This window comes from Hemiscyllium ocellatum, chromosome 3, assembly GCF_020745735.1.
Source record: "Hemiscyllium ocellatum isolate sHemOce1 chromosome 3, sHemOce1.pat.X.cur, whole genome shotgun sequence".
Classification (NCBI taxonomy): Eukaryota; Metazoa; Chordata; class Chondrichthyes; order Orectolobiformes; family Hemiscylliidae; genus Hemiscyllium; species Hemiscyllium ocellatum.
In genome coordinates this window covers 13,087,951-13,114,942 of record NC_083403.1, presented here as the reverse complement: position 1 = coordinate 13,114,942, position 26,992 = coordinate 13,087,951, and the positions used below count along the sequence as shown (strand labels likewise).

Sequence of the window (26,992 nt, the reverse complement as noted above, 5' to 3'; positions counted from 1 at the left end):
TATTTTATATTAGGATTAAACCTCGGCACAACATCAGGGGCCAAAGGGCCTGTTCTATGCTGAACTTTTCTATGTTCTATAACTCACCACTCACCATTAAGGGGTTTGTAGGATTTTGTGACCAAACTCCAGTAATTTGTGGTCATATCTTTCCAGATACCAACGTTAATCCATTGTTACAACGCTAACCTACTGTAACAACTCTAACCTGGTGTAACAACGCTAACCCGGTGTAACAACGCTAATCCAATGTAACAACACTAATCCATTGTAACAACACTAACCCGGTGTAACAACGCTAACCCGGTGTAACAACGCTAATCCGGTGTAACAACACTAACCCGGTGTAACAACGCTAATCCGGTGTAACAACGCTAACCCGGTGTAACAACGCTAATCCGGTGTAACAACGCTAACCCGGTGTAACAACGCTAATCCGGTGTAACAACACTAACCCGGTGTAACAACGCTAATCCGGTGAAACAACGCTAATCCGGAGTAACAACGCTAATCCGGTGTAACAACGCTAATCCGGAGTGACAACGCTAACCCGGTGTAACAACGCTAATCCAATGTAACAACGCTAATCCGGTGTAACAACGCTAACCCGGTGTGACAACGCTAACCCGGTGTAACAACACTAATCCGGTGTAACAACGCTAATCCGGAGTAACAACGCTAACCCGGTGTAACAACGCTAATCCAATGTAACAACGCTGATCCGGTGTAACAACGCTAATCCGGTGTGACAACGCTAACCCGGTGTGACAACGCTAATCCGGTGTAACAACGCTAATCCGGTGTAACAACGCTAACCCGGTGTAACAACACTAATCCGGTGTAACAACGCTAATCCGGAGTAACAACGCTGATCCGGTGTAACAACGCTAATCCGGTGTGACAACGCTAACCCGGTGTGACAACACTAATCCGGTGTAACAACGCTAATCCGGTGTAACAACGCTAATCCATTGTAACAACGCTAACCCGGTGTAACAACACTAACCCGGTGTGACAACACTAACCCGGTGTAACAACACTAATCCGGTGTAACAACGCTGATCCGGTGTAACAACACTAATCTGGTGTAACAAGGCTAATCCATTGTAACAACGCTAACCCGGTGTAACAACACTAACCCGGTGTAACAACACTAACCCGGTGTAACAACGCTGATCCGGTGTAACAACACTAATCTGGTGTAACAAGGCTAATCCATTGTAACAACGCTAACCCGGTGTAACAACACTAATCCGGTGTAACAACACTAATCCGGTGTAACAACGCTAATCCATTGTAACAACGCTAACCCGGTGTGACAACGCTAATCCGGAGTAACAACACTAACCCGGTGTAACAACATTAACCCGGTGTAACAACGCTAACCCGGTGTAACAACACTAACCCGGTGTAACAACGCTAATCCGGTGTAACAACACTAACCCGGTGTAACAACGCTAATCCGGTGTAACAACGCTAATCCATTGTAACAACACTAACCCGGTGTAACAACGCTAACCCGGTGTAACAACACTAACCCGGTGTAACAACGCTAATCCGGTGTAACAACGCTAATCCTGTGTAACAACGCTAATCCGGTGTAACAACGCTAATCCATTGTAACAACACTAACCCGGTGTAACAACACTAACCCGGAGTAACAACGCTAATCAGATGTAACAACGCTAACCCGGTGTAACAACGCTAACCCGGTGTAACAACGCTAATCCGGAGTGACAACACTAACCCGGTGTAACAACGCTAACCCGGAGTAACAACACTAATCCGGTGTAACAACGCTAATCCGGTGTAACAACACTAACCCGGTGTAACAACGCTAACCCGGTGTAACAACGCTAATCCGGAGTGACAACGCTAACCCGGTGTAACAACGCTAATCCAATGTAACAACGCTAATCCGGTGTAACAACGCTAACCCGGTGTGACAACGCTAACCCGGTGTAACAACACTAATCCGGTGTAACAACGCTAATCCGGAGTAACAACGCTGATCCGGTGTAACAACGCTAATCCGGTGTGACAACGCTAACCCGGTGTGACAACGCTAATCCGGAGTAACAACGCTAACCAGGTGTGACAACGCTAATCCGGTGTAACAACGCTAACCAGGTGTGACAACACTAACCCGGTGTAACAACGCTAACCCGGTGTGACAACACTAACCCGGTGTAACAACGCTGATCCGGTGTAACAACACTAATCTGGTGTAACAAGGCTAATCCATTGTAACAACGCTAACCCGGTGTAACAACACTAACCCGGTGTAACAACACTAATCCGGTGTAACAACGCAAATCCGGTGTAACAACGCAAATCCGGTGTAACAACACTAACCCGGTGTAACAACGCTAACCCGGTGTGACAACGCTAATCCGGAGTAACAACGCTAACCCGGTGTAACAACGCTAATCCGGTGTAACAACGCTAATCCATTGTAACAACACTAACCCGGTGTAACAACGCTAACCCGGTGTAACAACGCTAATCCGGTGTAACAACGCTAATCCTGTGTAACAACGCTAACCCGGAGTAACAACACTAACCCGGTGTAACAACGCTAACCCGGTGTAACAACGCTAATCCGGTGTAACCACGCTAATCCGGTGTAACAACGCTAATCCATTGTAACAACACTAACCCGGTGTAACAACACTAACCCGGTGTAACAACACTAACCCGGTGTAACAACGCTAATCCGGTGTAACAACGCTAATCCTGTGTAACAACGCTAACCCGGTGTAACAACGCTAATCCAGAGTGACAACACTAACCCGGTGTAACAACGCTAACCCGGTGTGACAACGCTAATCCGGAGTAACAACACTAACCCGGTGTAACAACATTAACCCGGTGTAACAACGCAAATCCGGTGTAACAACGCTAATCCGGTGTAACAACGCTAATCCATTGTAACAACACTAACCCGGTGTAACAACGCTAATCCTGTGTAACAACGCTAACCCGGAGTAACAAAGCTAATCAGATGTAACAACGCTAACCCGGTGTAACAACGCTAACCCGGTGTAACAACGCTGATCCGGTGTAACAACACTAACCCGGTGTAACAACGCTAATCCGGAGTAACAACACTAACCCGGTGTAACAACGCTAACCCGGTGTGACAACGCTAATCCGGTGTGACAACGCTAATCCATTGTAACAACGCTAATCCGGTGTAACAACGCTAACCCGGTGTAACAACGCTAATCCGGAGTAACAAAACTAATCCGGTGTAACAACGCTAATCCGGTGTAACAACACTAACCCGGTGTGACAACGCTAACCCGGTGTAACAACGCTAACCCGGTGTAACAACACTAACCCGGTGTAACAACGCTAATCCGGTGTGACAACGCTAACCCGGTGCGACAACGCTAACCCGGTGTAACAACGCTGATCCGGTGTAACAACACTAATCCGGTGTAACAACGCTAACCCGGTGTAACAACGCTAATCCGGAGTAACAACGCTAACCCGGTGTAACAACGCTAACCCGGTGTGACAACGCTAATCCGGTGTGACAACGCTAATCCGGTGTAACAACGCTAACCCGGTGTAACAACGCTAATCCATTGTAACAACGCTAACCCGGTGTAACAACGCTAATCCGGAGTAACAACGCTAACCCGGTGTAACAACGCTAACCCGGTGTGACAACGCTAATCCGGTGTGACAACGCTAATCCGGTGTAACAACGCTAACCCGGTGTAACAACGCTAATCCGGAGTAACAACACTAACCCGGTGTAACAACGCTAATCCGGAGTAACAACACTAATCCGGTGTAACAACACTAATCCGGTGTAACAACGCTGATCCGGTGTAACAACACTAACCCGGTGTAACAACGCTAACCCGGTGTAACAACGCTAATCCAGTGTAACAACGCTAATCCTTTGTAACAACACTAACCCGGTGTAACAACATTAACCCGGTGTGACAACGCTAATCCGGTGTAACAACGCTAACCCGGTGTAACAACGCTAATCCGGAGTAACAACACTAACCCGGTGTAACAACGCTAATCCGATGTAACAACACTAACCCGGTGTAACAACGCTAACCCGGAGTAACAACACTAATCCGGTGTAACAACGCTGATCCGATGTAACAACGCTAACCCGGAGTAACAACGCTAATCCGGTGTAACAACGCTAATCTGGTGTAACAACGCTAACCCGGTGTAACAACACTAACCCGGTGTAACAACACTAACCCGGTGTAACAACGCTGATCCGGTGTAACAACACTAATCTGGTGTAACAACGCTAATCCGGAGTAACAACACTAACCCGGTGTAACAACGCTAATCTGGTGTAACAACGCTAACCCGGTGTAACAACGCTAATCCGGAGTAACAACACTAACCCGGAGTAACAACGCTAACCCGGAGTAACAACGCTAATCCGGAGTAACAACGCTAATCCGGAGTAACAACACTAACCCGGTGTAACAACGCTAATCTGGTGTAACAACGCTAATCCGGAGTAACAACGCTAATCCACTGTAACAACACTAACCCGGTGTAACGACGCTAACCCGATGTAACAACGCTAATCCGGTGTGACAACGCTAACCCGGTGTGACAATGCTAATCCACTGTAACAACGCTAATCCACTGTAACAACGCTAATCCGGTGTAACAACGCTAATCCATTGTAACAACGCTAACCCGGTGTAACAACGCTAACCCGATGTAACAACGCTAACCCGGTGTAACAACGCTAATCCGGTGTAACAACGCTAATCCATTGTAACAACACTAACCCGGTGTAACAACGCTAATCCCGTGTAACAACGCTAACCCGGTGTAACAACACTAATCCGGTGTAACAACGCTAATCCGGTGTAACAACGCTAATCCTGTGTAACAACGCTAACCCGGTGTAACAACACTAACCCGGTGTAACAATGTGAAGGAGAAAACAGGAACTGGCCGAAACAAAAGACCAACAGCCTGCTTCAGCTCTTGATCAGCAATGAATTTGGTGAAGGGAATCTTTACAATCTTCACTCTTTTTTAATATGAACTTTTTTTGACAAACTGTGTCATTTCATTTGATAACTCTGATAATTTGTGTTCTCAGCACTGAACAAAAATGACCATTGAAGCAGCCAGAGTGTTGGAAAAACCAACTTTGTTTCCTCATGTTTTTCAGGAGATGGAAACTGAAACTGGCTGGTATCCAACTCCACTCCAATTTGGCATCATTGACATGTAACACTCTCAATCAGCCAGTGATAGGCAGAATCTGACACTGGCCCAGGGAGTGTAGGAGGTGGCACAGGGTGGAGTCTCTGTCTGACAGTAGAGTGCAGAAGGTGCAGTCAGGCATTGGTGAAGTGGGGGAGAGTGTACCGTTTGACAGTAGACTTGCTAGATTGGGCTGGGGTGTCAACATTCTAGGGATGTTTGAAATGCTGTTAAGAAGCTTCATGGATGGAATCTTATGTAGAGCGATCTTACAATAGAAATGATAACTTGGGATGCGAGGGAAAAATATTAAAGTGTGAATTACATCACGCTCAAACTCCCTCGTTGGAACATCACTTCCCGGGTCCATTCCACCCGAAGAAAGAGAGCCGTCGGAGGGCGACGTCATTGGTTGACGTTTGTTGACATAGTTTCCTCCTGAGAATTCTCTTCGAAGGGCACTTCCATTTTGTGCCGTTGATCCTGTAGGAACAGTAACATGTGAAACATGAACAAAGTAAACTGATCCCACAGTAAAAGGATACATTCATGGTTCCAATTGTCGTTTCACCTTACAAATCCCCATTAAATCCAGCTCTATGTTCAAGTCTTTGAACGCCTTGCTATCACCTATCAGCCTGACATCCTTATAGCTATTTAAGAAGTCCCGCAGGACAAATTAGATTAGACTTACAGTGTGGAAACAGGCCCTTCGGCCCAACAAGTCCACACCAACCCGCCGAAGCGCAACCCACCCATACCCCTACATTTACCCCTTACCTAACACTACGGGCAATTTAACATGGCCAATTCACCTGACCCGCACATCTTTGGTCTGTGGGAGGAAACCGGAGCACCCGGAGGAAACCCACGCAGACACGGGGAGAACGTGCAAACTCCACACAGTCAGTCGCCTGAGGCGGGAATTGAACCCAGGTCCCTGGCGCTGTGAGGCAGCAGTGCTAACCACTGTGCCACCGTGCTGCCCCTATGTGGTCTGTAAGTGCAAGTTGTTGTAGTGAAGCCTGTCAGACCAAGAGGTACAGGCTCAAAATGTGGAAAAGCAAATTGGGGCTTCAGGAACACCTTCTTTACACAAAATGGGTGGATGAGGTGAGAAACCTGGGTTCTGATGGGGTCCTGTTCTTTCGATATGTCTGGGTGAAGATTGGCCCGAATACTCTTGATCACCTGTGCCTGTTGTCCCATTTAGGAACAGACCTTTCTCAGTTGGGAGCTTGCCTCTGACTGTGCAGCATTAAGTGGCTCAGTAACGGAAGTGGTTGAAGCTGTTTGCCTGCTGTTTTACTATCATTGGAGGAGGGTAGCAAGCCACAACTACTGCATTAACAAGGCTGAGTGGCACATAAGACAAGTAGATCATCAACTTTCTATAAGGATCAAGGCAGAGTGAAATCTTACTTGACGACAGCCCACTGCTGGCACTCATGGAGCGGCCTGGTTCTGTGCGAGATCGTGCAATAGCAGGGATACTGACGGAAGCGCTAAACATAGTCCGACTCTTCTCATCCTGAGGACGTAGATTCTATGAAGAAACAATCAGGGTGAGAGGGAACTAGAATCAATAAGATATCCGAATAGATTAAACAGTTGGAGCCACAAAATTATAACTTTAGAGATTTTTATTTCAATACTTAGGGATGTCATTAAATCAACCAGCTGCACTCTCAGTTCAGTAGCACTAATGGGCTGCGAAATATCAGGTTAGTCCACACCGGTGGAGTGCAGTCTACACTAGGATAGGATTCCAGAGATCATCAGGCACCCTTCAATAGCATGAGTACGGAATGAGTCCGAGAGGAGGTGGTGGAGGCTGGTACAATTAAAACAAATTAAAGACATCTGGAAGTGTATATGAATAGGAAGGATTATGGGCCAAATGCTGGCAAATGTGACTAGATCAGATTGGGATATCTGGTCAACATGGATGAATTGGACCAAAGGGTCAGTTTCCATGCTGTATGACTCTATAATGCACTTGGGGAAGGCTAATAAGGCAAGAGATTATACTATGAATGGTAGGACAGTGGAAAGTACTGAAGCTCAGAGGAACCTTGGTGTGCATATCCACCGTTCCCTCAAGGTAGCAGGACACTAGGTGAGATAATTAGCAGTTTTCCAGACCTTTGGCACTTCACCTCTGGCCAGAGAGGAGTTGGAAATTACGACGAGGGCCTCTATTATCTCCTCCCCTTGTCTTTCTCAACAACCTGGGATACATCTCATCCAGCCTGCATTTATCTGCTAGTCCCTCATCACACTGTTAATTTCCACTAATACTTCATAGTCCTCCACCCAGATGGTGATAATTGCACTGTCTTTTTTCATTATGAAGACTGATGCAAAACATTCTATCAGGTCTTCAAAGACCTCACACAGATTACCTCGAATGGACCCTACTCTTTCTCTAGTCATTCTCTTCACCTTCATATATTTAAGAAGCCTAATGGGTTTTCCTTCATTCTACCCCTCAATGCTTTCTTAAGTCTTAGCTTTTCCAATTTTCTTTGTAAATGAATTTTTTTATACTCCTTTAAGGACTCTCAGTGTCTGCCATAAGCTTTTTTTTTTACTTAACCCTAACCTTTAAGTTTCTTCACATCCAGGATTCTTTGGTCCTGGTCCCAGCCTGTGTCTTTATTTGCTGTGTACTCTCGCTATTTCCTCCTTGAATGTCTCCCACAGCTCTGACTGTTTTATTTGCAAATAGCTGCTCCCAGTCTACTTAGGCCAAATTGCATCTTATTTCAGTGAAATTAACTTTTCCCCACGTTTAGAACTTGTATTCCTGGCCCATCCTTATCTTTTTCCCTAACCATTCTCAATCATTTGTTATCAACTAGGGTCACTATTTCTAAAATGCTGCCACCTGATACACCTTCCACCTGCCCCAGCTCGTTTCTGAACATTAAGTCCAGAACTGTTTCAACAAAGGTGGTTCAGAGGATGGGGAGACTTTCTTGTGAGATGACGCTGAGTAGTTTGGGCCTATTCGTTTTGGAATATCAAAGAATGAGCAGCAACTTTATTGAAGCAGACATGATTCTTAGGGGAATTGACTGGACAGATGGAGAAGGGTTGTTTTTCCTTGCGGGAGAGTCCAGGCCTAGACAGCATAATCTCAGAATAAGGGGTTCACACATTTAAGAGACAGATGAGGAATTTCTTCCCCCAGCGAGCTGTGAATCTGTGGAATCCTTTACCACAGAGGGTTTTTCAGGCTGGTTCATTAAGTACACTCAAGGCTGAGCTAGACAGATTTTTAATGAGTAAAGGAATGAGGATTATGGGGAAAAGGTAGGAAGGTGGAGTTGAAGATCATGGTGTTTATATTGTATGTACCCAACAGCATTTTCACCCTATTTGTGTTTTTCACTTTAACCCATTTGGCCTCATTTATTGATCCTTCCAAGATATAATTTCTCCTCACTGCTATAATTGATTCCCTGATCATCTTTCAGCAAAGTCTTAGCTATGATAATATACTCCCGCATGCCTGTCTGTGCCCTCAGCTTGTCCGTCTTATTCTTCGGGCTCCTTGAATTAGAATATATTCCATTTAGCCTTTCTAAACTCACTTCTGTCTTAAATAAAACCAAGCATTGCGGATGCTGGAAATCTGAAACGCAAACAGAAGTTGCTGGAGAAACTCAGTGGGTCTGTCCACATCTGTGGAGAGAAGGCAGAGTCAATGTTTTGGGTCTAGCGACTGTACAAGCACAGACCCTCTCACCTCCCCAATGAAGTTCAGCTGTTTTGCTCATGCTTGAAGTGGCTTGACCTAACTGTGGATTCTTCCTTTCTTGAAATTCGCTCAGCGGTCCACATCTCAGCTCAAGTTACACAGAAATCTGTGTCTCTGGGCAGTAATGACAGGGGTCACGTGCAATAAACAGGAAGAATTGCTAAAGCTCAAAGCAGATGGCACGGTGCAAGGCCTGGTTTGATTAGTGGCACATAAACACAAGGCACTGCATATCAGTTAGTGAGAAGGCCAGCACACACAGCATACCCTTGGTGTTATGGAATGTGGCAAGCTGGAGGCAGAGTCTGGAGAAAGGGTGCAGACGTGGGGTTCGTGGTACAGGAACTTCTCAGCAGAGTGGACAGTCATGTGATAAATGTGTTCAAAGTTGGTTGGAGTGGAGATCAGGCTGAAGTGCTGATTGGGAGGTGGATGTGGGGATTCTGGCTATTCAGAGAGCAACAGAAATAAAGAAATGTTATGGAAAAGAAAGACTATAGTTCAGCAGAGGAATTCACCAGTTCCAGTAGTAGTGGCACAGAAAGCTGACAGTAGCTTTATGTCTTGTAAAACCTCAGCAAACAACAATAAAACATTTAAAAAAGTAAAAAGTAACAAATTACACAAGTGAAGTCTTCTGAAGAGACATTTAAAGAGAAACTGTGCACTATTAAGGGCTTTTAGGGTTTAGCTCCAATTAAGAAGGGCCTAGAATTACTTTGCTGGTTTATAAAGTGCTCCATAATGTAAACAGTTGTTATAAAATGGTGGAGTCTGAAATAGCATACCTTTGGCTAACTTACCATTGGCAAATCTTTTAAGATCTGTATGCCATCACCTGGGCCCATGTGTACAATGTGGTTGAAATTAGTTGGATTTGAGATTAATTTGGATCTCATTTCTGGATCTCGAAGCATTTCTCTAAAAGAAAAGGAATCCAAAATCAATGCATATTTAAATTAATTGAAACATAAACTAACATTATCCTGTCTACTTTCCTGTCCCTCTATGCCTTTCTCCTTAGTTGGAAGGATAAGGCAATTTTCACTGCTTAGTGTCACCCTGTAAATAGATGTTGACTGATCCATATGGTAACCTCATTTTTTTCTCTTGCCTTTGTCCACTGATGTTTAGGCTGAGGAGCAGCTGAGAGTGGCAGGGGGTGTACCAGAGAAGATGACCTCCAGAGATCCCACTTATTTTTTTACAGCATTAACATATCCCAAACCCAAAAATTCAACACTTTGAGCCAGATACACAAAGCTGTACTTTGTAAAGTGCCAACAAAAAATCCACAAGACTAATTCTTATACAACATTAACTATGTGGGAAGGACAACTTGAGCACCAAGGAGACAGCATGAACAAGGTAAGAGATTGGGATGGGGACAGGGGATACACACGTTCTGTAACATGAGAGGCTCTGCTCACCTTCTCTGCTGGAGTCTCTCCTCTTCAGGCACCCGAAAGGAATATCTCCGTTTGCTCCTGGTCCTGACCATCTGTTTGCGGCTGTTATCAGATGTTTCAGGAACAACAAGCTCATCCCCTTCTGTGGGAGCGAAGGAAATAGCTCAATGTAAAAGTATTAAGAGACAAGTTGATCTTCTAAAGTTAGATCCTTGGTAATTGTGAAAACATTTTTTCTTGATATTACTGAAATGGTTTAAGGGCAGTCCTGGGCCATAATTGATCGATCCCTTCTAGACTGTCACTCAGATAGTCCTATGAAGAGTAGTGCACAAAGCCACATGTTGTGATCAGACACGAGTTGATATTTAAGGTTTCTGTTGAAGGTTTCTCTAGATTGACAACTTTCTCCTTGAGCGAGGGACTGGGTAATTTAAAGGTCAAGTAAAAATTCTCTATTTTTATATCTGAACAAAACTTGATTTAATAACCAAGTTTTATAGAAAGTGGCATACCTGAAATACAAGTCAGGAAAAATGTAGAGGATAAAATGAACATGATGTAAAAGGCTGAGTAAGCAGTCACACAGTGTTGTGGGCTGGAATAGCCAGGGACCAATGTGGGGAATACATTTTGAAGGTCATATAATGGTTAACCTGGTTACCTTGGTCCATTCAGGCTGCTTGGCTTAGTAATGCAAGGTGCTGTTTAGCAAATCCTAAAATAACTAAGTTAATGGCAAATTTTAATCTTGCATAAATATAAAAGTCACTTGCCAGACATACCTGCCATCTTATTTTTGAAATAGATTAACCTGATAGTCTCGAGACCCAGCAGGTTAAGTGTCCCCTCTGTATTAAGTGGCCGAACCTGTAAGAAAAGCAGCTCACTGTAACCAATCCCATAAGGAATTTCTCAAACATAATTTAATTTGATTCGTTACTAATTACCAAGTGTAGCTTTTCCAACCAATTATGCTGCTGCTGAGAGCTGCACGTGTACACTGGTGGAGATTATAGCATAGCAGTTCGGTATAGTAAGTGTGTGCAGATAGGGCTGACATGGAACAGTATGAATAAAATAGGAGAAACAGGGCCCACAGGATACAAATTCTGGGCCCTCTTTTTGTAATGTTCCTATCCCTGGACCGGAAGGCCCGGGTTCAAGTCCCCCTGCTCCAGAGGTGTGTAATAACATCTCTGAACAAGTTGATTAGTTTAAATTAGAATTACAATGTCAATAGTCAGACGTTAAAGGGTTGGTTAATAATCACATATAAGTCACTAAAAGCCAGCTGATGGATGCAAAAGGGATTTACCATAAGACGTAGGAGCAGCAATAGGCCATTCAGCCCATCCAGCCTGCCCTGCCATTCAATGAGAACATGGTTAACCTGATAACCCTCAACCTCACGTTCTTGCCTTTCTGGATTTAGAAGAATAATGAAATTTGGGACCAAAACAAGAGAGATATAGTATAAAAACAAGGAAATACTCGATTTTAGTCAAGCCACTGCAGTTTGGGCTCCTACCTTGGAAAGGGAGCATTGGCCCACCTGATGGGACACCTTTTTCACACAGAGAGTGGTTCCTATGTGGAATGAACTGCCTGACAAAGTGGTAATGCAGGTACAGTTACAACAGTTTAAGGACATTTGGACAGGTACAGGAATAGGAAAGGTTTACAGGGCCAAACAGGGGCAAACGGGACGGGTTTAATTTGAAAAACTTGGCCGGCATGGACAAGTGGACTGAGGAGTTTCATTCCACGCTGTACCATTCTGAGACAATTCAGAAAGACACCTGAAATGATGGGACTTAGTAATAATGGAGGAAGTCGGGAAACTCAGATAACATTCACTAGAGATGGGGATTTTAGGGGTCATCTGACTGAAAGAAGGGGGAAAGGAAGTGAACAAACAAGAAGGACAGGAAACAGCAAGTCATGATTTACTGTGGATCCATATTTCAGCAAGGAAGAGAGAGAAAGGAGAAGAATATTACAAGTAAAACAAACAGCCAGGGCAGGGAAGTGAACATACCTTCTTTAGTGCAACTGTCTGAATCCATTCCATAGTGTTCACATCAAATACATCTACAGCATTCTCACTATACACAGACAAATATGGAGCATTGTAACCTGCAGAGAATCAAAAGCATCAGATTCATTTCGGTGGGTTTATTGGATTACAGTTAGCCAAGTCTAGTGTGGAGCAGAAAATGTAGAACTACAACTGTACCCAATTAGGCTTCATTCCATTGCTGATTAATTAGTGTTACAGTGCTAGTATTACAGGGAACAATTACACACGTACTATAAGACTTGGCTGTGCCAAAACATGTTTTTGCATTCACTCTCAGTCACTAACAGGACTACTCTCACTACTATCAGCAACAGAAAGAGAGCTGTACCCATCATTACTTCACTGCTGTGTCTAACAAGCACCAAGCATTCTGTTCACACATGGCTTGAATTTGGATGGACAGAATCTGTAGTATGTGGAACAGTTAGAAGATTCCAAAATTCAACCACCCAGAAAGTAAAGAACAACCAAAATCTTATTGAGCATCAGATTTTTCACATGTAGGCCTCACAAATGGACATGCCAATAACACTGTCAGTTTGTCTGCACCTACTTTATTTGTGCCATTCATAATCTTCCAAACTTCAATCAAACTGCCTTACAAACCAGTGTTGTATAACGGTGCACCGAGTGGATTACATGCCACTCTCTACTACATTAACTTCTATTCTCTTATTTTGGGAAGCTCTCTCATAAGGGCCTGAATCCTACTGGAAAGATAACAGTTTGTTAATGGTGCATCGTACTTTCAATTCTCAAATTGGCCAGTAATTCAGAGGACTGAGAGGTGCAAGTGGAATGATACTCTTTGGAAAGTTGGTCAACTTATACCACTCTGCTGTTTGTTTTGCACAAATGACACCTCACCCTTCACCTCCTTTGTTTTAAGAATTTGCTGAATTTACCCAGTCATCTGGGTGTAGAAAGAGCTAATGATTAAGAGTATAAGATCCTTAGAGTGAAACAATAATCGTTGATGCAATCCTAACCAACTCCTCTGGGCCTCCTTGACCCTCTAGCCGGCTTCTTTCTTGATCTTTAAATGTCACTGTTTAAGGAGATATACATGTCCCTAATGCTTACTTTTCTTTGTTGCACTGTTACCAGCTTACATTTCAGCAACTCAAAGAACCTTAGAGAAGGTGGTGACATAGTGATAATATCACTGAAACAGTAGTCCAGGTTAATGGGTTGGAATCCACCACAGCAGATGGTGAAATCTGAATTCAATAACTTCTGGAATTAATGGATCTAATGTCAAAAAACAAAGCCTTCTGGTTCACAATTGTCCTTTAGGGAATGAAATCTGCTTTCCTTAGCTGATCTGATGTCCATCACCAGGAGTTGGCTCCGTCACTCCAAACTGGTCAAGTTCTAATAATTGCTAGATTGGATCTGTGTCAGTTGGTGAGGCAAACCCACTACAGGAGGGAAAATCCTGGCCCATCTGTGGAGTAATCCACTCATATACCCTTACAGTCACTGTGGAGATAATGTCCCATCTTCATTCCGCCACTGTTTTGCGTTGCACGATCACCATGCTAAAAGGGATCAACTTGAACAGAGATTGCAACTCATAACTGAGCATCCATGAGGCATTCACGGGTCATCAGTAGCAGCAGAATTGTAGCCAATCACTGTTGTAACCACATGGCTCAGAACAGCACCAACTCACTCATGCCTTCTTGCTCAGAGATCAACCCTGGTTCAAAAAACACCAGGAATGAGCAGCACCAGGTATACTTCAAAATGGTCTCAACTTGGTGAAGGTACAAAACAGGAGAAGTGTGTGATTGATAATGGTTAAGCAATCCTACAACCACGATCATACCAAAGCTCTGCAGTCCTGCCATATCCAGTTGTGAATGATGGAGGACAACTTAGGGCGGCACGGTGGCACAGTGGTTAGCACTGCTGCCTCACAGCGCCAGAGACCTGGGTTCAATTCCCGCCTCAGGCGACTGACTGTGTGGAGTTTGCACGTTCTCCCCGTGTCTGCATGGGTTTCCTCCGGGTGCTCCGGTTTCCTCCCACATTCCAAAGATGTGCGGGTCAGGTGAATTGGCCGTGCTAAATTGCCCATAGTGTTAGGTAAGCGGTATATGTAGGGGTATGGGTGGGTTGCGCTTTGGCGGGTCGGTGTGGACTTGTTGGGCCGAAGGGCCTGTTTCCACACTGTAAGTAATCTAATCTAATCTAAAAAAACTAAACAGCTCATTGGAGGAGGCGGCTCCATAAATATCCCTGTCCTCAACGATGGATGAGCCCAGTACACCAGTACAAAAGAGAAGGCTAAAGTATTCACAACAACCTTCAGTCCAGCATATCTGCACCAGTGGAATGAATTAGCTGTTCATTCTAACCTCATGTTCCAGCACCAAGGCAGTGTGTGCCTTGAAGGTCAGTGTTGTTCCTTTTAAATTAGTTGAGGGATTCCACCGTGGTCACCAAAACAGGCAGTGAATTCCTTCACCTACCACTCTCTGCATGAAAGTTTTTCCTCATGTTCCTTCTAACCCTTCTCCCAATGACCATTTTAAATCTGTTCCTTCTGGCAACTGACCTCTCTGCTTGGGAAACAGGTCTTCCTTGTCCATTCTATCCCTTCTATGTTCTATGGTTCTCTGCTAATTGGAACCAGACCCAGCATAAAGGAAGATGCTTGTTTTTATTGGAGTTCAATCACCTCAGACCTAGGACATTCCTACAGGAATGCCACTGAGTGGTGTCCTAAGACCAACTATCTTCACCTCCTTCATTAAAGACCTTCCTTCCACCTTAAGATCAGAAGGTTGATGCTTGATGATGATTGCACAATGTTAAGCATTACTTACGGCCTACCAGATACTGAAGAAACCTATGTCTACATATAGGGCAACACTCAAACTTGTGTCAATAACATTTATACTGCGAAGTTGTCAGGTAATGATCATTTCCAACAAGAGAGAATCTAACCATTGCTGAAACCTCCATGATCAACATTCTGTCAATGAAGTGGACTAGCTATACAAATACTCTGGCTACAAAATATGTCAGAGGCTAGGAATTCTGTGGTAAATAACTTACATCTTGTTTTCCCAAAGCAGAGGTGCCATCAACAAGCTACAGGTCAGGAGTATAATGGAACTCTCTCTATTTGGCTGGGGCTGAGTGCAACTCCAACAACACTTAAGAAGCTTGATATCATTCAGCACACTTGAATTGGTACCACATGCATGAACATTCAGTCACTCCACCACCAACACTCAGTCACAGCATTATGTACTATTTAAAGATGGACTACAGAAATTCACCAAAGATCCTTAGACAGCACCTTCCAAACCCATGACCACTATCTAGAAGGACAAGGACAGCAGTTGCCTGGGAAAACCACAGCTGCAAGTTTCCCTTCAATCCACTCCCCACCCTTGTTCCTTCACTGTCACTGGGTCAAAATCCTGGAATTCCTTCCCTAAGGGCATTGTGGGTCAACCTACAGACATGGACTGCAGTGGTTCAAGAAGGCAGCTCATACATCTTCTCAAGGGAAACTAGGGATGGGCAATAAATGCTGGCCCAGCCAGTGAAGCCCACATTCCACTAAAGAATTTTTTAAAAAATTAGTTCCCATGAAGGTGAAAGTGGAGCTACAAATTCTGGACTTACCAAATTCAATTTTTTTAATCTAGGTAGCTAGTTCATTATCATAACTCTTCAGGCTATTGTACAGTATGCTCAAGCTTAAAACCTCAAGAGGAACATGATGCATGTTGAGATTAGTCTGGATCACGTTGACATATCTAGGGAACATGTGTTGGGTAGGCTAGAGGTTATTAACGTGCACAAATCCCCAGGACTGGATGGTATCTGTACCAGATTGCTGAGGGATGCGAGAGAGGAAATAGCAGGGGCCCTGACAGATACCTTTGTGGCATCCTTAAACACAGGTGAGGTGCCAGAGGACTGGAGGGCTGCTCATGTTGTCCCGCTGTACAAGAAGGGTAGTAGGGATACTCCAGGTAACTACAGACCAGTGAGCCTAATGTCAGTGGTGGGAAAGTTGCTGGAGAAGATACTGAGGGATAGGATCTATTTATATTTAGAAAATAATGGACTTATCTGTGAAAGATAACATGTTTTGTGCAGGGGAGATTGTGCCGTACCAACTTAATAGAGTTCTTTGAGGAAGTGACCAAGTTGATAGGTGATGGAAGGGCTGTAGATGTCATATACATGGACTTTAGTAAGGCACTTGATAAGGTTCCCCATGGTAACAGAGAAAGTGAAGTCACATGGTGTGTAGGGTGTTCTAGCTAGGCGGATAAAGGACTGGTTGAGCAACAGGAGACTGAGAGTAGTAGTTGAAGGGAGTTTCTTGAAATGGAGAAAGGTGACCAGTGGTGTTCCACAGGGGTCAGTGCTAGGGCCACTGTTGTTTGTGATGTACATAAATGATCTGGAAGAAGGGACTGTTGGTCAGATTAGCAAGTTTGCAAATGATACGAAGATTGGTGGAGTAGCAGAAAGCATAAGGGACTGTCAAAAAATACAGGAGAATGTAGATAGACTGGAGAGTTGGGCAGAGAAGTGGCAGATGGAATTCAATCCAAGCAATGAGAGGTGATGCATTTTGGCAAGTCCAATTCTAGAGCGAATTATACAATGAATAGAAGAGTCTTGGGAAAAGTTGATGATCCAGTAAGATCTGGGAGTGCAGGTCCATTGTGCCCTGAAGGTTGCTGCACAGCTGGATAGAGTGGTCAAGGAGGCATATGGTATGCTTGCCTTCATCGGACGGGGTATTGAGTATAAAAGCTGGCAGGTCATGTTAAAGTTGTACAAGACTTTGGTTCGGCCGCATTTAGAATACTGTGCACAGTTCTGTTGCCACATTACCAAAAGGATGTGGACACTCTGGAGAGGGTGCAGAGAAGGTTTACAAGGATGTTGCCTGGTATGGAAGGTGCTAGCTATGAAGAGAGGTTGAGTAGGTTAGATTTGTTTTCATTAGAAAAAAGGAGATTGAGGGGGGACCTGATTGAGGTCTACAAAATCATGAAGGGTTTAGACAGGGTAGATAGAGATTAGCTTTTTTCCCAGGGTGAAGGATTCAATAATGAGAGGTCACACTCAAGGTGAGAGGTGGAAAGTTTAAGGGGGATATACGTGGCAAGTACTTCACACAGAGAGTGGTGGGCCTCTGGAATGCATTGCCAGCAGAGGTGATAGAGGCAGGCACAGTAGATTTATTCAAGATGCGTCTGGACAGATGCATGAGTAGGTGGGGAGCAGAGGGATACAGATACTTAGGAATTGGGCGACAGGTTTAGACAGTAGATTTGGATCAGCTCAGGTTTGGAGGGCTGAACAGCCTGTTCCTGGGCTGTAAAATATCTTTGTTCATTGTTCTCTTTGGTTATGCCATCACAGATATTAAGTAAAGCTGGTTGAATGAGTGATATAGGAGGACATGCCAGGAGCGGTAGGACCATTCCAAACTAGCCAATTACCATCTCAGCTGAAAATGTGTTGCTGGAAAAGTGCAGCAGGTCAGGCAGCATCCAAAGAGCAGGAGAATTGACGCTCCGAGCATGAGCCCTTCTTCAGGAATGAGATCCTACTTTCAATAGTCAAAGTGCTGGAAGATATCATCAATTACGCTTTAGTGGCAATGGTCAAGCTGCCTCTTGGTTTGGGTTCTGCCAGGGTCACACCACACCTGAATTCATTACAGCCTTGGTTCAAGTATGAAAAAAGAGCTGAGGTGAGAATGACGCCAAGACAACATTTGACAGAGATTGACACCAAGGGGCCTGAGCAAAGCTGAAGCCAATGAGAAAAAAAACCCAACATATCTGATACAAAGGAAGATCGCTGGAGATGTTGGGAGTCAGTTGCCTCAGTTCCAGAATATTCCTGCCAGATCTGCAGTACAATGGCCTGAGACCACATGTTTCCAGCGGCTTCATCAATGACCTTCCTTCCATCATAAGACCCAAAGTGAGGATATTCGCTGATGGCTGCACGATGTTCAGTACCTTTCATGACTCTTCAACTATTGAAACAACCTGAGTCCAGGCGCAGTAAAACGTGGACAACATTCAGGTTTGGCTGATAAATGGCAAGTAACAGTCATGCTATAAGTGTTGGGCACCAACTATCGCAAACTAGAGAGAAGCTAACCATCTCCCCATGACATTAAATGGCATTGCCATCAATAAATCCTCCGCTACCAACATCTTTGGGGTTACCATTGAGCAGAAACTGAATTGGGTCAAGCCAAATCAATGATGAGCTACAAAAGTAGGTCAGAGGTTGGGAATTTTGCAGTAAGTAACTCACCTCCTGAATCGCCAGTCAGGAGGCATGAAGGAATACTCTGCAATTGCCTGCCTGAATGAAGCTCCAACAACAATAAAGAAGCTTAACAGCACGCTGGAGAAAGCAGCCTGATTGATTGACACTATTTGCCATGTTCAATAGTCACTCCCTGCATTACCAATGCATCGTGGCAGCAGTATGCACAATCCACAAGACATGCAGTAATAATATATTACTGTGTGACATCAAGAAACCTGAGCAAGATTAGAGTCAATGAGAACTAGAGTGAGTTTTACACTGGTAGGAGAATATGCCTGTACTGTAGAAGTCATTCATCACAGCTCCAGGGTATCTCTGCAGGAGCTCCTCAGGGTAGTGTCCTGGGCCCAACCACCTTCAGCTGCTTCATCAATGACCTTCCCTCCATTATAAGGTCAGAAGTCGGGATGTTTGCTGATGATTGCACGATGTTCAGCAACATTTGTGACCCCTCAGGCACTGAAGCAGTGCATGCCAAATGCAATAACATCTGGACAGTATCCATGTTTGGGTTGACAAGCGGCAACTAACATTCACACTATACAAGTGCCAGGTGATGACCATCTCCAACAAGAAGAATCTAACCATTGAACCTTGATATTCAACGGCGTTATCTTCGTTAAATTCTTGACTATCTGGTGGTCACCACTGACCAGAAACTGAGCTGAACTAGTCACAGAAAGAGCAGGTCAGAGGCTATGAACACTGTCGCTAGTAATTCACCTCCTGACTCCCCAAAGCCTGTCCACTATCTACAAGACACAAGCCAGGAGTGTGATGGAATAGTGCCACTTACCTGGATGAGTGTAGCTCTGGGTGCAGCTCCAACAATACTCAAGAGGCTTAACAACACACAGAGCTGAAAATGTGTTGCTGGTTAAAGCACAGCAGGTTAGGCAGCATCCAAGGAACAGGAAATTCGACGTTTCGGGCCAGAGCCCTTCATCAGGATGAAAACACACCCGAATGTTTGGAACTACTGCCCCAATATTCAGCCCCTCCACCACCAAAATTCAGGAGCAGTGGTGTGTACCATCTACAAGGTGCACTGCAGAAACTTAGCAACACACCTTCCAAACCCAGGACCACTTCCATCTTGAAGGACGTGGATAGCAAATACATGGGGACACCACCACTTGCAAGTTCCCCTTCAAGCCACTCACCATTCTGACTTGGAAATATATCGCCGTTCCTTCACTGTCATTGGGGCAAAAGCCTGGAACATTCTTCCCTAACAGCACTGTGGGTGTACCTACATCCCAAGGACTGTAGCAATTAAAAAAGGTGGCTCACCGCGCCAGCTTCTGAAAGGACAACTTGTGATGGGCAATAAATGCTGGTCCAGCAGCCAAGCCCATATACCCTGAATGAATAAAAGATGTTAACACTGTATAACATTCCTCTCAGTGAAAAGAGTGTCTCCTCTGATTCACTATGAGTGAACTGCAGGAAATTCGTACATAGTGATGAACACATCTGAACTGAAAATATAATCATGGCAGAAAACCCAATTTTCCACTTGGATTGGAGAATCATTTTGTGGTTTTCTTTATACTTAACAAGACCATTCACAGGGGGAGGATGTTGGAGAAATGGTTATGTTACTGAACCTAGTCATCCTGAACCCTGGGATAATGTTAGAAGAAGATGAGTTCAAAACCCACTGTGGCAGATGGTGAAATTTGAAGTTAATTTCAAAAATTCTGGAATTAAGATCCAGTCTAATGTAAACATTGTCAACTGTCATAAAAACTCATGTGGTTCACCAAAGTTCTTTAGGGAAGGTAATCTGCCATCCTTTCCACATTTGGCAGATGACTCCAGCCTACAGCAATAAGATTGACTCGATTCCCCTAGAAAGTCACACAGGGATGCACTTGGACAATAAGTGCTGCTCCAGCCAACGACACTCACATCCCATCAACAAACTTAGAAAGTAAGTTTGTTATACATTCCCCAGTGTGTTATGTTCTTTGTTAAGACTCCTTGATCAATATCGAATGTTGGATTATAGGAAGCGTTTTCCAATTAATTATTGATAAGACAAAACTATTCACGTCTGGCCCCCACATACACTCCACTTCCCATCCTCCAACTCCAACTCACTAGGCAACTGTCTGAGGTTGAAGTAGACAGGTCACAACCTTGGTGTCCATATGTATGACGATACCATGGCTTTAAGAGATGCATTTTGTCCTTTTTTTTAATGAAGCGGGATTGAGACAGAGTTGCTGAGCGGTCTGCTTTAAGCCAATAAAGTAAACAGCTTGGGAGGTTTTGGGGATTTTTTTGAAGCTGGAACAATAGAAGTAGACGAATGGGTGGGGTCAAGCTCCCACAGAACCAAGGTTTTTAGTTTAGCTTTCAGTAATATATGCTGGGGTCTTGAAGCTGGATGTAGAAGCTCTTCTCCCTCTCTCTGTAACAGCTAAAAGCTGGAGTTCTCTTCCTGCTGCTAGAATTGCAAATGAGACAATCTACTTTATTGAATTTACCTTTGTCAAAGGTGTGTTTATGGGATGTTACTATATTGGAACAGTTGCTGTTTACTGGTTAAATAATCTATCATGCTGTTAAGTTTTCAAATAGAGTTGTTATTCTAATCTTTCTTTTATCTGTATTTTTACCACAATATATGATAATGATAATGTGCATTTTGTCTGAAGCCAGGTGGTTTGACCGACTGAATAGCATTCGGAACGTAAGGCCTAGCACTCATCTTTAAAATAAGAAAAGGTTAGGATCTAGGCTGTCTCCTTGACATGTTTTGAGGGGGCTTGGCCAAGTCTATAATATGCATGACTCTCAAATGAGGTTCTGAACCCTGATCCAGCCCTCACTAAACCGCTTATTTCCATGTCCATAAATTCACCTAATTTTCACTTTAATTCACCTTATGTGGAAACTCGCATTTGTGCTTTTATTACCTTTAGACTTAATCAGTCCAAAGTTCTTCTGGGCAGCACCATACATTCTAAACTTCATAAATCACCCAAAACTCTGCTACCTACCTCTAAATTGTCTTTGGGGGCCTACTTTGGTTCCTAATTAAACTTCAAAGCTCTCAAAATTCTCATCCTTTTTTAAGAATCTCTCCAAAGGTCTTGTTGTCCATCTGAGGTGTCTGCAATCCTATCATTCTTGCCTCTTGAGTATTTACAATTTTAATTCCTCCACAATTAGTTGTCCTGTCTCCAACCACAAAGTTCCTCAGCTCTGGAATTCCCTCTCTATTCTTCTCTTTCCTGCCTTAATGATGCACCTTAAAACCTATCTCTTTGACTGCACATTTGTTCACCTGCCCTCCCATGTTAGTGCCAAAATCTGTTCTAAATGCTCCCATGAAACGCCTTGGGATGGTTCATTATGTTAAAAGTGCTGCACAAATAAGTACAATTGCATTATATTTAGGGACACTCCCCCATGATCAAGGAAAAGGACAATTGGTTTAGTTTTATTGTGGTTGTTTCTTATGCCTCCTGTTTGTCTTGCAATGAAGGCACTCAACTTGTACATCAGAGTATCACCCCATAAACCTGGAATTCTGCAGGAATGGGCTAATTCAACAGAAAAAGGGAGCAGGAACTTTTTGGGCTGTGTCCAAGTACTATGCGGATTAGCTGGACAATCTACAAATACAAACCAACTTACAGCATGTTGTGGGAATAGCCGGCCACATCAGTTCTTGTTGCCTTGACCTTCGACCCTGGCAGTCCACATAAATGCCCACAGTACTGAAACACAATAAATACTCCTTGCCAGAGATTTCTACTGCACAGATTGCATCATTGGGCTGCTGCGTGATAAAGGAGAGTGTGTGGTCATCAGGGTGGAGTAAGCTTATGGGACCCCCATCCCCCTGCAGCGGGTATTTGGCAAAACTGGATTGGTAGCCGACAAGCAGGCGCTCGCTGAAAATGGCCATCCACTGCACGTTGCCTGGGACTTGGATTTCTTTGAACTTTTTGTGACGAGTTTTGCTCTGGTTGAGTTCGTAGCACAGCACTTGTCGTTTCATGGCCACGCAGAGGCATGTGGCTGCACCATGGCGCATTGTTCCCGATACCAGAGTCTGGCAGCCCTTTGTCTCCACCAGTTTGAAGAAATCGCCTTCCCGACCATCAAGGGCAGAAGTGGGGAAGAGGCGGACGTGCCGGTTTCTTCCGGAAATGACAGCGATGAGCTGCTCCCCTGAGATGAGCTCGATTTGATGGACCTTCTTATTATCACCAACACGGATGATTTCTAGCAAAGAGAAGAGGAAAGGAAGTTTTCATTCTGCATAGTTACATTGCTGTAGCAACTTTCACATCCTCAAAATGTTAAAATGCAATGAGGTGCAGGCACAGTTGCATACAATGTAGCAACAAGAGCAGGTAATGAGCGCATAGCAATCTCCATCAACCAGATATGGTGGTGCTGATTGAGGGGTTAATATTGACCAAGACAATAGGAAGATCTTTGCTGTTCTTCAGTGAACAGCGCATTGGGATTTTAACATCTACCTAAGATGGTACCCCTCTCATGGAATGGGACTTAATCTCGTGACGTCTGACCGATGACAGTGTTTCCACGGAGTCACTGAGGACACAATAAAGTTCCTCAAGATGTTTGCGCGCTGTGATACGTGCTTAGATAAAGTCATTTCCTTTCCTTCACATTCATTTCATCTGCAATTTGTCTAGCAGTGGACTGAAACCATCTCCCAACCCACACAGAATGAGAGTAAGCTCCCCTCTTTCCCAGCCAGCATGAAGGGTAATTCCTGACCATGCATTTGAAGTCGAGAATCCGACACAAGATCCTCAAAAGCCTTTTCTTCCTACAGTTCTGAGAAAAGGTGGAGTCACATCATAATTGTCACTGTCCTGAAGGGGGAAGTGAGAGTGAGGAGGGAGGAGTGCTGGCTTGGAGGGGGTGGGGGTGGGGGTGGGGCTAGGTAGGTGAAAGTGAAGGGGGGGGGGTAGTGAGGGGGGTAAATGAAAGTCAGGGGTAAAATAGGTGCTGGAGTGAAAGCGAGTGCCGGGGAAAGTCAGTATTAAGGACCAGTGTCAGGGAAAGGGAGTGTCAGGGAAATCAAGCAAATGACACTGAGTGAAGTGGCAGAGAGTGCAAGTCAGTAATCCAACAATGAACCACATTCTGAGCAAGACCAGTTTTGTGGATTTCAAAAGTGTCAGCTAGGAAGCTGGTAGTTTTCAGACAGAGAGCAGGCACTTGGCTAATTTGTGGGGGGTAGGGTCACGATATTTTTGTACAGGCTTTCCGTTTCTATTTAATGGCATGCTATCCATTCTGATTGTGACATGTAGATCAGTCCCCATTGGAAGAGGCAGGACATAGGATGGCACGGTGTCTCAGTGGTTAGCCCTGCTGCCACACACTGCCAGGGACCCAGGTTCGATACAAGCTTCTGGGTGACTCTCCGTGTGGTGTTTGCACATTCTCTCTGCATAGATTTCCTCCTGGCGCTCCGGTTTTGTCCCACAGTCCAAAGATACGCAAGTTAGATGGGTTAGCCATGTGAAATACAAGGTTACGGGGATGGGTGGGACGCTCTTTGGAGGGTTGGTGGGGACATGATGGGCGGAATAGCCTGCTTCCACACTGCAGGGATTCTGTGGAGAAGATTAATTCTGAATTGCATTTTCACATCTTTGCCAGTGAAGTATCTATATAAGGAAACTCTGTAAGAAAATTTACTGGCTTAGACTATGGTGACCACATCTCATGAACAAATTATGTTAAAAAAAATGGCAAATTAACACCAGAGAAGATCAAGCACTTAAAGGGAGAAAGCACAAAACAAAAGTTGTTGTTTATGTTGGTAATAAACTGAAATATTATTACATGTGGAATTGTACAGGATCTAAATCAATCATGGTGTTAGAAAGAAATCTGCTTACCATCTTTGGTGACATGGACTACAAACAATCCTTCTTCATTTCCCAGTGCTATCCTTTCATGATCTGGAATGCAGTGAAGCGAGGGGAAGAGGTGTTAATATTTACCATCTGTATCATGGTTTTCTCCTCCTGGCTTGTATTTCATGCCTAACAAAGGTGCTAGACATCAACCACATAGTGCCAGAAAAACACTGTTTCAAGTTATCACAGCACCAGTCACAAAAAAAATCCCAAAGAACTGTGGAGCCTGGAAATCAGAAACAAAAACAGAAATTGCTGGAAAAACACAGCAGGCCTGGCAGCATCTGTGGAAAGAAAGCAGAGTTAATGTTTCTGGTCCAGTGACCCTTCTTCACAATGTGCTATGCGTTAGCAGTCCACTGCACTGCCAACCTCAGGTATTAATAGTGTACCAGTCTGAGGTTTGATTCTTCGCCATATTTGAATGGCAAATGGAGGCCAGTTGACCCTGAAAAGTTCTACTCACTAATACTTGGGGTATAGTGCCAAAATTGAGAAACCTGTCATATCTTGCAGACAATGTCCCAGACAGCACCCTCACCATCCCTATTTAATAAGATATGAAATGACATCCTGGTTTGGATAATCTACAGTACATTGGGTAGAAGTTGGAAAAAAACAAGGAAAGTAAAACATTTGTCGGAGTAGTGTGCAGACCCCCAAACAGTGGCCACTCTGTGGGAAAGGGGTACAAATCAACAAATAGTAGGAGCAATGGAAAAAGAACAGAAGAATACTTATGGGTGACTTTAATTTTCATACTTATTAAAAGAATATGACAACAAATTCATAAAGTGCATTAGGAATAATTTCATAGAGCACTATGCCATGAAACCAACCTGTGGAGCTGCCATGACTTGCAGGTGCTGGTGTTGGACTGGGGTGTACAAAATTAAAAAATTGCATAACACAGGTGAGTATCCAACAGGTTTATTTGGAGGCACTAGCTTACAGAGCGTCGCTCCTTCAGGTGGTTGTGGAAATGCCCGTACTGGACAGAGGTGGTCAAAGCCAGCAGTCACATGATACCAGGTTAGAGTTCAACAGGTTTATTTGAAATCACAACCTTCCAGAACGCAACCCCTTCATGAACCTGATGAAGGAGCGGCGCTCCGAAAGCTAGTGTGCTTCCAAATAAACCTGTTGGACTATAACCTGGTGTTTTGTGACTTCTGACTGAAACTAACCAGGGAGCAGGGTATCTTGGATAGGGTAATGGGTAATAAGGCAGGTTTAATAAATTACCTCCAAGGAAAAAATCCCCTAGGAAGTAGTGATCATAATGTGATAGAATTTAATAATTGGTTAAAGAGTGAGGAACCTTACTAGGTAACATCTTCAGTGGGCCTCAGGCGAAGCAGTGTACATGATTCCTGCTTTCTATTGATATGTTTGGGTTTTTTTGGGTTGGTGAAGTCATTTCCTGTTCTTTTTCTCAGAGGGTGTTAGATGTGGTCTAACTTGATGTGTTTGTTGATAGAGTTCCGGTTGGAATGCCATGCTTCTCGGAATTCTCGTGCATGCCTCTGTTTGGCTTGTCCTAAGATGGATGTGTTGTCCCAGTTGAAGTGGTGTCCTTCCTCATCAGTATGATACTAGTGAGAGAGGGTCATGTCATTTTTTGGCTAGTTGGTGTTCGTGTATCCTGGTGGCTAGTTTTCTGCCTGTTTGTCGAATGTAGTGTTTGTTACAGTTCTTACACGGTATTTTGTAAATGGCATTAGTTTTACTCGTTGTCTGTACAGGGTCTGTATACTCAGATCCCTTGGTATCATGGTAGCCTACAAATCCACCAACACACTAAACCAGCAGCTAAGGAACTTGAAAGTCCCTGTACAGTCGACAAGCAAAACTAATGCCATTTACCAAATACATGTAAGAACTGTAACAAATACTACATTGGACAAACAGGCATAAAACTAGCCACCAGGATTTATAAACACCAAACTAGCCACAAAACAACATGAACCTCTCTCACTGATATCCTTACATACAGATTAGGGAGGACACCACCTCGACTGGGACAACACATCCAAGCTAGAACAAGCCAAATAGAGACATGCACAAGAATTCCTAGCAGCATGGCATTCCAACCCGAACTCTACCAAAAAATATATCGAGTTAGACCCCATCTACCATCCCCTGAGAAAAAGAACAGGAAATGTCATCACCACAGGAAATGACATCACCAATCCAAAGAAACCCAAACATATCAATAGAAAACAGGAATCATGTACACTGCTTCGCCTGAGGC

At 44.1% G+C, this 26,992-nt stretch overlaps 1 protein-coding gene across 3 annotated transcripts in view; it reads right to left on the bottom strand.

Moving 5' to 3' along the window:
- The window catches only part of LOC132830661 (serine/threonine-protein kinase MRCK alpha-like), a 565,530-nt gene that overhangs the window by 4,278 nt on the left and 534,260 nt on the right, over positions 1 to 26,992 (bottom strand). For 2 of the 3 annotated variants that reach the window (XM_060848487.1, XM_060848488.1), the window contains 8 exons: positions 24,718 to 24,780; positions 22,463 to 23,056; positions 12,431 to 12,528; positions 11,175 to 11,259; positions 10,411 to 10,531; positions 9,784 to 9,901; positions 6,637 to 6,760; positions 5,540 to 5,697 (listed from right to left, as the gene is read on the bottom strand). In XM_060848487.1, coding sequence (XP_060704470.1) covers positions 5,540 to 5,697; positions 6,637 to 6,760; positions 9,784 to 9,901; positions 10,411 to 10,531; positions 11,175 to 11,259; positions 12,431 to 12,528; positions 22,463 to 23,056; positions 24,718 to 24,780 — 1,361 coding nt within the window. Of the gene's footprint in view, positions 1 to 5,539; positions 5,698 to 6,636; positions 6,761 to 9,247; positions 9,428 to 9,783; positions 9,902 to 10,410; positions 10,532 to 11,174; positions 11,260 to 12,430; positions 12,529 to 22,462; positions 23,057 to 24,717; positions 24,781 to 26,992 lie in introns of all 3 variants that reach the window. The other variant, XM_060848489.1, reaches the window with a different exon arrangement.